Consider the following 15,372-nt stretch of genomic DNA (forward strand, 5'->3'; position numbering starts at 1 on the left):
TTTTACGAAAGCAGTCACGTGTTTCTGTGTAAGACAGATTCTTTTAAATTTTATTATTTCTGAATGGGTTTTGGGTTTTTTTCCTTGATTTTAAAAAGTTTTGTTACAAATCAGATTTATAAAACCATTTTCTGACAGCTGACATTGTTAAAGGAATAAGATGTCAGAAATTTTATAAGATAAAGTAACTACTTAAAAATTGTGCCATAGGTACAAACACTTGCCAACAAAATTTCTGAGATTGTCCTTAAACAACTGCTATCATCACTGCTCGTTCTTTGCAGGGGATGGAGTGCTAGATCTCTCTACAAAGAAAAGCGCAAGGTTGGAAGAACCAAAATATGATCCATTGTGTTCTGAAAACTCAGTGTCTGGGTAAGCAATGTTTAGGACTCTCTTTGGCTTATGTAAAAGACAATCCAGGTTTCTCTTCTCTGAAGTCAGGTTTTATGTTCATAACATAGTTGTATATACTGACACACACACGTGGTTCCTATTTTGCTTTCAGAAGAATTTTTGTCACTCATAAGTGTGTGTCTATGTATATATCATATGTTTCATTTGTCTTTTTCCTTTTTTTCTGTTTAAAGAAAAGTTATCAGAACAATCACCAAACTTTAGTTCATGTTACTAAAAATGAACTGAAAATTGATTACATAACACATGAAAAGTAATAGGATAGTAGAAAAAAATGTAAATATATTCTTTCAGAGTTTATTTAGGAAACTTCAATTTTGGACAAAAATGACCATGTTAATATTTAGATTTAAAATATTCTTCAACTAACATGAACAAGTTAAATGACTACTATCTGTAATATTCCTTAATATGAGAGAGAGAGCAAGCGTGTGAGAGAGAGAGCTCTTAATGATCATACTTATACTTACATCATGGTTCTGACTATGGTGTGTGGTGGCAAATGGTTAAATTTCTTTATTCAGCAAGAAAAACGTTACTGCATCTGCTGAAAGCTACCACAAAACTAGTGAAATGCATTGTTTTGTTGGATTTTGTTATGATCTTGGCATCCTCCCATCCACTAGCCATAGCAGGACCCTTTTTGTCACTTGTACGTCTTACCAAATAACTTATTACAAAGAGGACTACAATAGCAGCATTTGTTGAATGATGTAAAATTGCATTTTATTAATTTGCTGATATGAAGAAGTTTTAAAGTGAATATGACTTTGTAATTAGAGAGCTGTAAATACCGGCTAGAAGTTTTTAAAACTGTGTTCTATTTTGCCAAAATGGACTTGATTGTTAACTACAGCACTTTATCTTATTGTTGTAGAAAGCCTAGTTTTGTGTAAGTCTGGGACGTTTGTGTGTAGTTATGTATTATTGCTGCAAGTTTTCTATGAGGGGGTTGACTCTTTTATTACTTGTTTAGCGGTAACGTCACGTTTCTACTAACAAAAACTCCTTCAGGATTTGGGAATTTAACGGAATGTTAATTGTATAATTAAAATTATAACAGTGTTGCTCTGCAAGCATGTGAACAAGGGAATATAGCAAGCAGATGAGAATATTATCAAATACTGAGCTAGGATATAAAGTTCTTGGAAGGGCTGCTGTAGAAGCCACCGTATGATTTTTGATGCACTGTCCTACCAGAACTGTAACATTTTGCTAGGATAATCATTTAACTACCACATCCCAAAGGCTTAAAAGTATCAGAAGCAGTGATGTTACCGAAGCAAGGAGTATAATAAAGGAGTGGACCCTTCCCTTCCATAGCTGTGTGAGAGTCTCTCATACATCAGTTTACCATCGTTTCATTCCATCCATCCAGGAGACTACACAGACACAGAGAGGACTATGTGGAAAGAAGTGCTGAGTTTGCAGATGGTTTGCTCTCAAAAGCTTTGAAAGACATTCAGTCTGGAGCACTGGACATAAATAAAGCAGGCATACTTTATGGCATACCTCAAAAAACTTTACTTCTCCACTTAGAAGCCTTACCAGCAGGAAAGCCTGCACCTTTTAAAAACAAAACTCGAGATTTCAATGATAGTTATTCATTTAAAGACAGTAAAGAAACTTGTGCAGTCCTACAAAAAGTAGCCTTGTGGGCAAGAGCTCAAGCAGAGCGCACAGAAAAAAGTAAACTCAGTCTACTTGAAACCTCAGAATTAAAATTCCCAACAGCTTCCAGTTACCTCCACCAGTTAACTCTACAGAGAATGGTCACTCAATTTAAAGAAAAAAGTGAAAATCTACAATATGAAACTTCAAGTCCTACTGTACAATTAAAAATTCCTCAGCTAAGAATAAGTTCTGTGTCCAAACCACAGTCTGATACTGCTGGTCTTCTGGATGTTATGTACCACGTTTCTAAAACCTCCTCAGTCTTAGAAGGATCAGCTCTTCAAAAATTGAAAAATATACTCCCTAAACAGAACAAAATTGAATGTTCTGGACCTGTAACTCACTCAAGTGTTGACTCCTACTTTCTGCATGGGGACCTCTCTCCTTTGTGTCTTAATGCTAAGAATGGGACAGTAGATGGAACCTCAGAAAATACAGAAGATAGTTTGGATCGTAAAGATAATAAGCAACCAAGAAAAAAACGTGGCCGCTATCGGCAGTATGATCATGAAATAATGGAAGAAGCTATTGCAATGGTAATGAGTGGGAAAATGAGTGTTTCCAAAGCACAAGGAATTTATGGGGTACCTCACAGCACTTTAGAATATAAAGTAAAAGAAAGATCTGGAACATTGAAGACTCCGCCGAAGAAGAAACTCCGATTACCAGATACTGGCTTATTTAATATGACAGATTCAGGGACTGGCAGCTGCAAAAATAGTAGCAAGCCTGTGTAGAATAATTGTTAGCGAATTGTTTTGTGTGTGTGTATGTATGTCTGTATACACACACTGTGTGAGAAATACATATGCTCACTCTGACAGAAGACGTGAAATTATACAGTTCAAAAACCACATACATGCCTTTTGAAAAATAGTTTTATTCAGGGTTTTCACTGTGGACAGAATTATAGAGTTGCTCACTTAATTCTGATAGTGTGTATTTAATATAATCCTTGTATAAATAGGTGAAAAGATTCAGGTTTTATTTAGTAGTCAATAGCATAAAGATGTTTTGGGAAAACAAGTATTTGTCATGTGAAGCATAATTTTTAATTGGTGAAGAACCACTCTACCCATTCAATAATCCATCTTATTATGGAGATACACGACCAAGGGTTAGCAGACTTTTATACTTCACAGAATACTTGCAATAAATTGTAAGTAACTCAGATTATACAAATCAAGGGATTTTTTTAAAAAGCTAGTTCCTTACAAGGAAGTGGATTTGTGAAGTATTAGTAGGATATAGTACATTCTGTGAAAGAAAAAAAAGTTCATCATTACTTAAATATCCAATACAAGTAAGAAAAACATTTCATTACTAAAAATGTGTGTTTAGCAGGCATAAACTGCATTTTTTATCATTTAAGAAATTTTGTTGTTGGTTTAGAAAGAAATTGGTGTTTACAAAGTGTACACTTATAAAACCTGAGAAATTGCTGTAGTTATAGAATTATTAAATATGAAATAAGATGGAATACTAAGAGCATAAAATAATTTAAACTTTAACATAATTTTCCTTTTTAGTTTGAGAAATAAGGTAACTTGTAAGGTTTAAAAAGAAAGTTGGAATGCAACTTAGAGCATGTTCATAATGTGCACAGAATGAGCTTGAGAACGGTTTGGGTTTGTTTGGGTTTTTTGTTTAAACGTGCTGGCTAGTTGATGTTATGACTACTTAAAATTTATTTAAGGATTGTGTCACACTCCTATTGAAAAACCTCACTGTAACTGTAATGTATTTGCTGCTGTGACATTTCAAAACATTTTCAGTTTATCAAAATGAATACCAAGTTACATTATCATTTTGCTAATAACCAAATTTGCAGTTCAGGGTCTTGATAGAAATACAAATATTAAACAGTGAAGCTGTTTTGAACTTTCAGTAATATAAATTCTTTATAAATTTGGTAGTTAGAAGTTAGGCAGTTCACTTTAAATACATAACTTTTAATAGAATTTAAGGGAGACCAGTTACCTTCATATTGCAGTTTTTACATGAATTTCAAAGTATTCACATTGGACTTTATATCATAGTTAATTTTTTTGTGTAATATCACAAAGTATATGTCTACATATGCAGAATGGGGGCTTGCTTCCTACATTCAATGTTGAACATCAATGCCCTTTTCCTCTCAAAATGTAATTTTTTCTTTATGCATCTAATTTGGCATAGAAAAAGACTTTTTCTCCAACTTTCATACATCTGCTGCACATGCATACTTTTTCCCCCACTTAAATTTGCATGTGTATAGGCTAATTATGAAACTAAAAATAAAATTAAATGGGTCATTAGATACATATGGGCCACATCAGATAATCTGATTTATAGATCAACTTGCCATTGCATTCAGTGGAGAGCATACTGCAATACTGATGGCAAAATCTAGCCCATATTTATTAATGCTACTAAAAAATAACAATTTCCATTTTAAAACAGAATAATCCTTTGAAACTGCACAACCAATGTCTCAGTTTTTTGGTCTCTCAGATCTATACTGAATCTTCTTCAGTGATTAAGGTTTACTTGCATATTACAGAATGAATCCTTTTTTTACGCAGAACTGTACCTGTTAACAAGGAGGTCACAAAACAGCAGATGTCAGGGTCATCTTTCATTTTAAAAGAATTAAGCCATATTTTGTGAGGGCCAGAAGGGTTAATTTCTGAATATATTCCCAGTGAAAAATGAAGTTGAAAGAACCTTAAATGTTTCAAGATCTGTCTTTATACAGTTATACTTGCAAAAATTTTGGGCTTCAATACATTGCCTAATATTTGTACCATACTGATGTTTTCTACTCCTCAGACAATGTTATAAATTTCGGTCAGAAGTTTATATTGAAGGCAAGTTACTCTTTTTATATCATTTAAAAGATGACCTGACCAAAAAATTAACAGGATTCATAAAATCAGGGATCATTTTACTATTGACTTAACAGTACTCAGTAGTTTTGTATGTAATATTATAATTAATTTTCAACATTTTAGTACTTGTATTTATTTTTTGGTCAGAAATAGTATATTAAAATATTTTTTGATAGTTTATAGATGATACTCAACCTGTAAGTGTTTAAAGGAACAGAATTATTTGTTTCTAATTATTAGGCTAACCTTTGATTACACAACTAAGGAAAAGCAGGGAAATGTGTAGATTCTCCTTCCCCAACCCCTGTGTATTCATTAAATGTCATTTAAATTACACATTTTGAACTGTTTTATAAATTCAGTTACCAGTCACTACTTAGTAATTGACGATTTCTGAAAATTCCTGTTTCAGCAGAATTTTAAATGAAGGCGAAAGCAAGCCCTACATGCTTTCTACTTATTTGAATGTTTCTCAAGTATTTTATATTAAAAAACAGTGCCTCTGTTTTTAGAACTACTGCTCAGTAAAGCTGTTTAAACCATTTCTGGTAGCTAATGACAATTTTATATTAAATTGTATATTAACTTTAGTGAGACTGATTTTTTTAGTTGTTTACAGTACAAATACTTGTATTTGTTTTTTAATTGCAGTATTTCCATTGTCGCAGTAATTTAGTAAAACTCTGTGGCTGCCTTGATTTTTGACAGATTTTTGTTAACAACTGATTTTTAGGCAATTAGTTATATTTATGCATAAATCAATTGCACTATAATTCATGAATTATTTATTACAATATTTTCTAATGAATTCCATGTATTTGTCTTGTGTTGTAAATGTACTGTAATTCTGTTTCTTCTTTGTGTTGTTATATTCCTAAATCTGATTGTATGAATTTAATTGTTTAGTTAACGTGTTTCTACGTTGTAATTTGTAGTAAAGCACTTCAATGCTTTTGCACATAAATTTACAACACTGATGTGTGATTGATTTGCTCATTCAGTAAAAAAAAAAAAAAGAAAGAAACAAAAACCTGTACACTGACTCATTTGACTTACTCCTGAGGCACAAGTTTATTAGCAGTGGCTTAAGATCAAGAACTGTACAAATTAAGCATATAATGGCTAATTTACTATAAGAATTTTATATATCAGAAATACTAGCTTTAAGGAAGGATGATTTCTCAGAATTGTGCATTACTGAAAAATGAGAAGAAATTCAGAAAATTAATTTTATAACAGTTACATCCTTTAGTTTGCAGCTAAAAATTATCTATTATATATTACAGATAATATATAGCTTTTTTTGAGGGATTTATTTACTTAGTAAAGTCAAACATTTCTATAAGACAAATTTGTATTTCTATAAGAGTTCTATGCTGTTCATACGAGTACTTGAAAGTTCTGTTCCCAGTTTTGTTCCTGTTCCCAGTCTGCAAAGAAGTTGCTGGATTGATCTATTTTGTCTGTGGCTGAGACAACAGAGGATAGAACACTAGGGAAGGAAATCTTTTGGGAGTCCTCTGACAGAGCTCTTTCCTGATAGATTTTTTGGATTGGTGGAGGAAGCGAAAGTTTACTTTTTTATACATAAAATAACACACTGAAAGGCTAGTATGTAACCTTATCACATCTCTGCCTTTGTGCCAGTTTTGGACTCCAGTCAGTCCCCACTCCATGGTATTAACTGTCCCTGCCCTCCAGCAGGGAAATAGTGTCATTCCATGATTAACTTTTGTCTTCAGACATATTGTGCTGGGGGAGCAGCGCATGTTGATCTCAACCCTCTGTTTCTGATCCACTCTCTTTAGCCATCTTTTTGTGTGTGATTTGTAGGAAGTGTAAGACTGTTCTGTGAAGGAAGTATGCAATTGGGGAAGTTATAGCTCTTCCTTCTATGAAATTATTAAGTCTTTTATCTTGAGGATAGTCTAATCTATTGTGTGACAACACAAATTTAAAGGACTGTAGGAAGGAATTACAGGAAACTGAAATACAATTCCATAATTGTGTTGAAAAGCTACTAAAAAATTAGTTTGTTTTAAATATATGGACATCTCTACAGACACTTGAAAGAAAATGCATTGCTTCAGTGCTTTGTGTGCATAGTAAGCTTTGTTCCCAAATGGCAACTGTAAGGGGTGATGGGTCTTCACCAACTTTGGAGTGCAGTACTATTACAATAGAATAGATGAAGTTGTCCATCAACATTAGAAACTAACACACGCTAAGGGAAATCAGATTATAGATGTTACACAACGGTAGATAACCAGGAAATTAGAAGAATGTCTAGTATGTCTGTCATAACCAGGATATTACTTTATACAACAGGTTGATATCCACATAGCAAATTCCAGGCAGTTTTTGAGGCCTTTGGAAATTTTGGTTACTGACTTTGAGAAGGCTTTAGGGCTCTGGAATTTTCCTCCACCAGTGAGCATATTTTAAATAGCAGTTATGGGTACAGGTCCTCTCCAGTGAAACTCCTTTAGACATACCTTGCAAGTCTAGACAGACAGAAAGGTATCTGTATAGAGATGCAGCCTAAAGACTATACTGTAGCCAGCTTTTTAGCAAACTGGTACTTAACAAATTAACTGTGATTTACAAACAAAATATTGAAGACCTAGTGCCATGTTCATTTTTTTAATATATAGCCTTTCAAAACATTATTTAATTAAAGTAATGGTGGTGGGGAGGGCCATGAGTGTTTATCTTGAATTGTATTACTAGAATAAGCTTTGTTTTCACAAGTGTAGTGATACATTTCAACACCTTGTGACTCCTGAATTTGTCGGACTGAATAACACTCAGACTCTTCTCAGTGTAGTGGCATTTCAAAAAGTTACATCCTGACAATGCCATGACCTTGAATAATGCTGGGTTTACTTTAGAAGTGCAAAGAGAGTTTGTTTTCTTTTTATGACTTCAGTTTAAACAATCACAATTTCAACTAGTACCATCACAATTATCTTACGCTTTTATGAGTTAGTGTCATTAGATGCTTGATTTTGAATATATACCGTTTCATACTAAATATTACAGAAGGAAAAAACATGAGGAATTATTAAGCATAGTTGACTGGTTTTAAGCTCTAAACTTTAAAATCTATGTGGCACAATAAAAGTACAAATTTGTATGTATAACTTCCAGTACAAAACCTGAAGCTTAAAGTTATTAATGATGTTAATAACATTGGGTATGAGCTAATTACAGAATATGTAGCTTTATATTAATACAGCACATTAAATTTTAAATATGCTTGTTCCTTGACCAATACTGTTGTAAACCCAATCAAAATGATTTTTTTCCAAAGTACAGGCCTAAATGCAAAAAATTACGGGAGGTAATAGCAGGGCAAAAAGTTAGTGTCATGTTCAGAGTTTGGTGATATGTTTAAACAATACATACTTTTCTAAAACAGAATTCTTCTAACATTTTCTGCTCATGTAATTGGTTTAAGTAAAACATTTGAATTAGGTGTTAACTATCTGTTGATAGTTGCTATCCAGCATAAGGATTTTGTATTTAATTGAAGAAGTATCTGTATTAATTTCTACCATGGAAAATTTTCAGCTTTTCAATATAAATGATTGATTAGGTAAGTGGTGACATTAGTTTTAATAATTTATAAGAAATTAATTAAATAGTTAAGGTAGTATTTTATAAGTGATTTTATTTTGAGTTAATATCTTTAAGAAAAACTGCTCAAAAGTCTTATTTAGATATAGGCCTACCCTATATTGGAGATTTAAAGGATACTAACCCTTGTCACAGAAGTTATTTATTCCAGTGGTGATTATCTCTGTTTCTGTTTAATGAAGGAATCCGTGTGTGTGTGTGCACACACACGTGTGTGTGTGTGTGTGTAATATATTGCAATGAAGAGTCTATGATGCACCACTGCAATTTATTTAAAAACTAGAAGGGAAACTTCTGTCTGCAAAGAACAGTAACAGTAGTAATTGGCTATTTTTTCCATTTTCTGTTAGCCTACTAAGCGTTCTTTTAAAATAAATATATAAATAAAAATGTCTTTAGAAGGATCTTTAAGAGTATCCTGAAAAGCATTCAATACACTTTGGTGTATGAATGTCTTAGGGTGGGGATCAGGAGAGATGGATCCATTCTTGCCTCTGCCGCAACCTTGATTTGTGACCGTAGGCAAGTCACTTCCCCTCTCTGGGCCTCAGTTGGTGAAATGGGAGTAATACTAAGCTCCCCGGGTTCATGGTTAGGTTTTCCTTCATCAACAATTAAGGTAGTTTGAAATCTTAGAATGTTAACATCATTGTAATTACACTTAGATATGAGAAGCTATGTTCCAAACTATTCTTTTTGTCACTTAATTTCTTCCTGATTATTTTTCTTATGGTAGGACTATCACTACTAAAGATAAGATGCACATCATTGCTAGTGACACTTGCAAGTATGATTGAATAGTGCAAATAGAACAGAACTGTTGTGCAAACTTCAGGTTTTTAGGTTTGAGTTTAACCATTATAACAAACATTAGATATGGTGTTTTACTGTAATTTATATTTTGTTTTGATTTGTTTTCATTTTCAGTTCAAGCTCAACAGCTGATGCAAACTCAGAGGAAACAGCTAATTTGGAAAAAGGAAAATCAACATTATACAAAGTTTTGGAGTCTTTTTGTTCATATCACTGGCAACAGACTTTGGCTATGTTAAAATTTTTAATACAAGAGGAAAATGTTCCTATAGTTTGCAGTTGCAAGCAAACACATTTGGTCCACTCTGACACTCCCAGTTCCCTTGCTGAAGAGGATGTTCATGTTTCATTTTGCAATTGCAATGGACGTATGCTGACAAAAAGGTGCTGTTTACAAAATCAAAGACCAAACACTTGTTTACCACCTCTGTCTGTTTGTATTAAAGATTTCCATTCTTTGTCATGCCAAGCTGTAGCGATTGGATGTATTAAGACAATGGTGAACAAACCATGTAGTTCTCATAAGTATTGTGCTGAACAATTGCAAAATTATAACAGGCATTCTGGGAAAGCAGCAGCATGTACATATTCAACTAAGGATTGTGATCTCTTGAACAGCATTAAAAATTTGAGTAGATCTCGCAGCCCATCACCACCTCCACTATCACCTGTACAGAGTAAAGAATTTGAATCATCGGAAGGATTGGTTATAGATTTTCCAACTTTAGACAATAACAAGCTTGAAATATCCATCAACCAGCCTCCATCCCTCTTGCCGGCTGAAGGAAGCAAAGGAGAATTTGAATATGAAGGTAAAACAGGCAGAGGAAAAGAGGCCAAATATTCAGATGGAACGTTGCTATCAACAGACCAAGAAAGCAATGATTCTTATGTAAATTCTGAGAAGGCTGAGAAAGGTTGAACAATTCTGCCATTTTTCAAGATTTAATAGACCGTATTAATGAAAAGTTAAAATCAATAGATACTACAGATATTGCAACAAATCTTGTAAAACTTTCTAGCAGTGACAGGGCACCAGAAAATGATATCAAATTGGGAGACTTCATAACTTCTCTTTTGCATAATGCTAAGGCAAGTGATTACAGCTTTATGGAATTACTTCACCAACATGATAAACAAATGGAAAATAAAATTATACAAACACGATTTCGCAAGCGTCAGGAAACTTTATTTGCAACATATAATTCGCCTGATTCACCATTCATTCGACGACAGTCTTTGCAAATCAAGAGGGAGCTTGCAAGCCTTGATGGCACTCTTGTAAGAAAAAGGTCAATTTCTGAGAGAAATGCAAAGAAATCGACAAAAAAAATCGATAAAATATATCCAAATAAAAGACACAGTTTTACTGTGATAGAAGATGAGACTTTGCAACATCTTGAAAGTAATCCATGTATGAATTGCCAAACCAAACCGACGTGCTTTCCTGTACACCAAACAGAGCCTTTCAAACTACCTCTTACTAATTTTCAAACCAGCTCCGGCTTTCTAGTTCTTTCAGAAAACAGTGCTATTGCAGCCAGCCAGCCGAAACTCACAAAAACACAAGGAGATTGCGCATCCTTAGGAGAGACTGATCAGATTCCTCTAAAGGATGAGAGTAATGGAATCTTGGGCAGAACTAAACGTAACATTGTGCCTCCTGGATGGTACTCTGTGTATGTAACGAACAATATTGTGTTTAGAAAGTCATCCAATGCAAAAAAGTCTTTAGAAAGTTTGGAAAAAATGAAAATAAATAAAGATGGTCATGCTGAAAGATGCAGTGACATAAATATAAGCAAAATTGTGAGAGACACAAATCTGCAAGTTGTTGTAGAGCGTTTAGAAGATACAATAAGCTTAGCCAGAAAGACTAACAACTCATTGCTGGACGGTTACAAAATAAGCCAAAAATTAAAAGATAATGCTTATGAACAAGTTATGAACCCAGCTGCTAGAAGAGGCTTACCCTTCGCTCTGAGTGAAATGGGATGCACAGGACAAAGCTTCCTTCCACACTCACATGTGCCAAGCAGCAGTAAAACCAAAACTCTGAGTGTGACAACAAACAAACGAGAAGTGGTTATAGATCAAGAAATTAATGATGGCCTTTTGAAATCTCTGACCTTTGATTCATCCAGCTCAACTTCTAATAATGAGGATATGCATACAACTTCTGTAGCTGGGGAGATCTCATCTCCCTTAAACTACTCTAGTCCTGTTAAGCTTATGTTTGTCTCAGAGGTTAATAGTAGTGAAGGAGTCAAATATACATTGACATCTGCAGCTGCATCTTCTAAAGAAAGCACAGATATTTGTTTGTTTCAGGGGCACGTAAACACTTTGTTAGACAAACAGGCCACAGAAGATCTTTCTCATGCAATCTGCGTCAAGGATCGTGATTACAATGAAAATGATACCAAGGAAGAGTCAAGTTGTGTTTATGTGGAAGCAATTACAAGCTCTTGTCCAGTTGGTCAAACTAACTTAAATGACTCAAACCAAAATGACGAAGTTGTGGAGAAATCAAGCAGTAGCAGTGAATCGGTTTTAAAAAGAAAACCTGGTAGACCAAAGAAAATAGGTCCTCAAGTTGTTAAGCAGGTTAAGAGACCTATTGGACGGCCCCCAAAACCAAAAATAGATGTGACTGAAAGCACAGAACGTAGACCTGAACTTAGCAGTGATGGTAAATGTACCAAATCTGGTGCAGCAGTAACAGAAGAAGTTAACAGCAACAAAAATATTACTGTGACGGTTGTTTTTGGAAGGTCAAGAAGAACTAAGAGACATGTTTCTGAAGGTAATCTAAATGTAATCAGTATTCTGCCCACACAACACATTGATTCTAATTTTGCCAATCACCACAGCAAAGCGAGGCACGATGCAGAAAGTGAAAATGCTTTGACTGAAATAGTAAAAGCTTTACAGAATTCTTCTACTGAAAACGAGGTGTCTGGTTATGACTATGTCAGACCTATCAAGAGTAACCTAGCATCACCACATCCTTGCAGCAATATTATACGGCCAATTAAGAAACCGTTAACCACCATTCGAAAACCTGGTAGGCCAGCAAAAGTAAAAATCTCCGGCATATCAGTGACTGTTAATAGAGTTTCACCTCAGGAAAGAAAAGTGAGTATTAGTAACTGTTTGCCTCCTTTGCAACAGCAGACTGTGTTAGAAAAAAACATACCCCAGGAGAGAAAAAATCAGCTGTGCAATAACACAGGACAAGTAAAGAGCATGCAGAAAGATTCTAGAGAGGATGGATCAAACAATGTCATTGCAACAGTGTCAAGAAAACGTGAAATTCCATTGAGACATTCTGCTAGAGACAGAAAACCCTCACTGCATTTTTTACATTCATTAGCATCTTCTAGTGCATTTACTTGTAGAAGTGCCTTACTACATAAATCTTACAAACTCCATTTGAAAAAAGCTTAAAGATCGAAAGGAAAACATAGGCAATCAATCAGAGCACAGCATCCAAAGATACCTCAGAACTGAGAAAATTCAGGAAATACAAAAAAGGATCTTAAGGATGGTGGTGAATTTGGGCCCATTAATGAAGTATCATCAGATCCCATTTTTTCATCGAATCCCTCTCTCAGGTGGTGGGCTACTTCCACTTCAAGTGACACTTTGTTGGAAGAACTAAATAATAGATTTGAACAGATAACTAATACCTGGTTGCGAGTGGGGGGAAATGAGTTTGATAAATGTGTATGTGAAAAAAGGGATCCCATTGAACAAGACTGTAATACTGAAATGTCAAACCATTTAGACTCCTGCCTTGTAGAATTTGAAACATCACCTATAAAAATGCTTTTTCAGAAAAAGTGTAATATGAATGAACTCTGCACCTGGTTTATGCAAACTACAGAAACACAGTCGCTCTCTCTAGTGAGGAAGGCAAATGCTCGCAATCCTTTAGAAGTAGTTAGTACTAGAGAGATAAAGATGGAAACTAAACAATCTGATCTTAGTAGTTGCCCTTTCAGAAAGCACTTTAAAAAGTTTGCACTATCCTCTCCTTCAAAACCAGCAGGGAAATTACAAATATTACATAACATGGTGAGGTCTCCAGTCTTAAGCATGAGAAATAATTTCATGTTAGCCAGATTAAAAAGAAATGAATTTAAGAAGTTACAGCGTGATAGGTGGGGGCAAACGAAAAAACTATATAATCAGGCTCCCGGAGGCTGGAAATCAAAAAAGAAAAATTTACCATTCTTTTGCCAAAGCCAGTTGTTTAAAAGTCCAAGTGGGGAAACCAATGATGAAATGCCCAAGCTCCAGGAAAAAAATACAGTAGAAATCCAGCCCACTCAGCCTTTGGTAGAATCTCACAGTATCCTCTTGCCAACTGAAAATGAAGCCAGAGATGTTCAACAGATGATGGGATCTTCTGACTTTAACCAACATCCTGGTTTAGCAAATATTCTTAAGTCACATGCAGAGACAAATGGAACAATTTGTTGCCAACAAAACATTAGAAAAGAACAAAGCCAAGATAAACTGTTTCAAAATACTTGGAAAGCCAAAACCTTTAAAGATTGTAGAATATTTCTGAGAAAAATCAACCATATTGAGCAGCACAATTCATTTAAGTTAAATAATGTCATTTATTCTCCTGAAGCTGTTGAAAGTAAGAGCAATCAGGCCTATATGGAAGAAAAAAGACATCCTCTTTTAAGATCCCATTCTACTAAGCAAAATGCATTAAAGAAACAAGAAAACGAAATGGAAACATCTAAAGGATCTAATTCTTCTAAAGTGACTGAAAGGCTGGATGACCAATTTCACAGCAGAAAATTTAGTGATGGTGTAAACCATGATGATAATCCTGCTGGTAGTTCTGAAGTCCTTATCAGAATAAACAAAAGAAAAAGTCCACAATGGGATACCACTGATACAAATATAAGAAAAAGGCATAAGAGACAATCATGCAGTAGTGGACAAATGGCAACTTTTTACCCAAAGTACCAAGTAGGTAAGTTCCTGTTCCCCCCCTTCATCTTAAATTTGCAATCTTAAAGAATTGGAGAAGTCAAACAACTAAGCACTTTGGATTTATTTTTTTTTATTGCATGATACTCAAACACTAATTTCAGCGGTCATGAAATTAAACATTGTATAGCATCAGAATAATGCCAAAAGTGCAATTTTAAAATGTATATGATATTTTACACAAATCTTTTAGCTACAGTAGGTGTGTTACATTCTATTATGGCTGTAACACACCAAGATAAAAGAGAAAGAGGTAACACAGTTCAGACAGATAACAAATCAAATTCTGACATATCTGAAGTCAGTCACAACTGGTTATTAATTTCAAAAGGAATAGAATTTCATTCCACCGTGTAGTTTCTCATATTGTGAGGAAGGGTAAATTCTAAAATGAAGCAGAAATTCAGTGTATTGACATATAGCTGTTTAAAAAAATTGTTATTGAATGATTTCTAATGTAAATCTGTGATGGTTTTATAATTATACAGTAAAAAATAGTAGTATGTACTTCTAAGAAGTATTAATTCAGAGATCCGTTTTAGTATCCATTCAATGCTGACTCGAAAGGGGTTGCGCATTGAATCCTTAGAGAACAATTTAAAATGCAAAATTATTCTAGACAAATACAATACACAGTTACTCTGCTAAATGCATTGGCTTGGAATCTTTTTTAGGCTAGTGTGAAATTAAATCCATTTTTAAAGCTAGATATTTATAATACATTGTAATACAACTGTGATCTCAGAAAGGTCATTATATTACTTACAAAGAGGGTACACTTGTGACAATTATTTCTTCTGTTGGGTGAAGAGATCTGAACAGAAGTCTCAACTCATTTCAGTAAAATAACTAAGGTGTGAAATACTCACCAAGTTAAAAAAAAAAAAAGTTCTACAATGGGAATTAAATTACTGCAGAAGCAAGAAGCATTCATTTGTAGAAA

General features: G+C 34.1%; 1 protein-coding gene across 1 annotated transcript in view; it reads left to right on the forward strand.

The window, feature by feature from the left end:
• The window catches only part of LCORL (ligand dependent nuclear receptor corepressor like), an 81,904-nt gene that overhangs the window by 51,829 nt on the left and 14,703 nt on the right, over window positions 1-15,372 (forward strand). Inside the window, 3 exon segments of the mRNA XM_075752414.1 lie at window positions 285-375; window positions 9,528-10,326; window positions 10,329-14,412. Coding sequence (XP_075608529.1) covers window positions 285-375; window positions 9,528-10,326; window positions 10,329-14,412 — 4,974 coding nt within the window.

The sequence above is a fragment of the Balearica regulorum genome, chromosome 4 (genome assembly GCF_011004875.1).
Source record: "Balearica regulorum gibbericeps isolate bBalReg1 chromosome 4, bBalReg1.pri, whole genome shotgun sequence".
NCBI classification, from domain to species: domain Eukaryota; kingdom Metazoa; phylum Chordata; class Aves; order Gruiformes; family Gruidae; genus Balearica; species Balearica regulorum.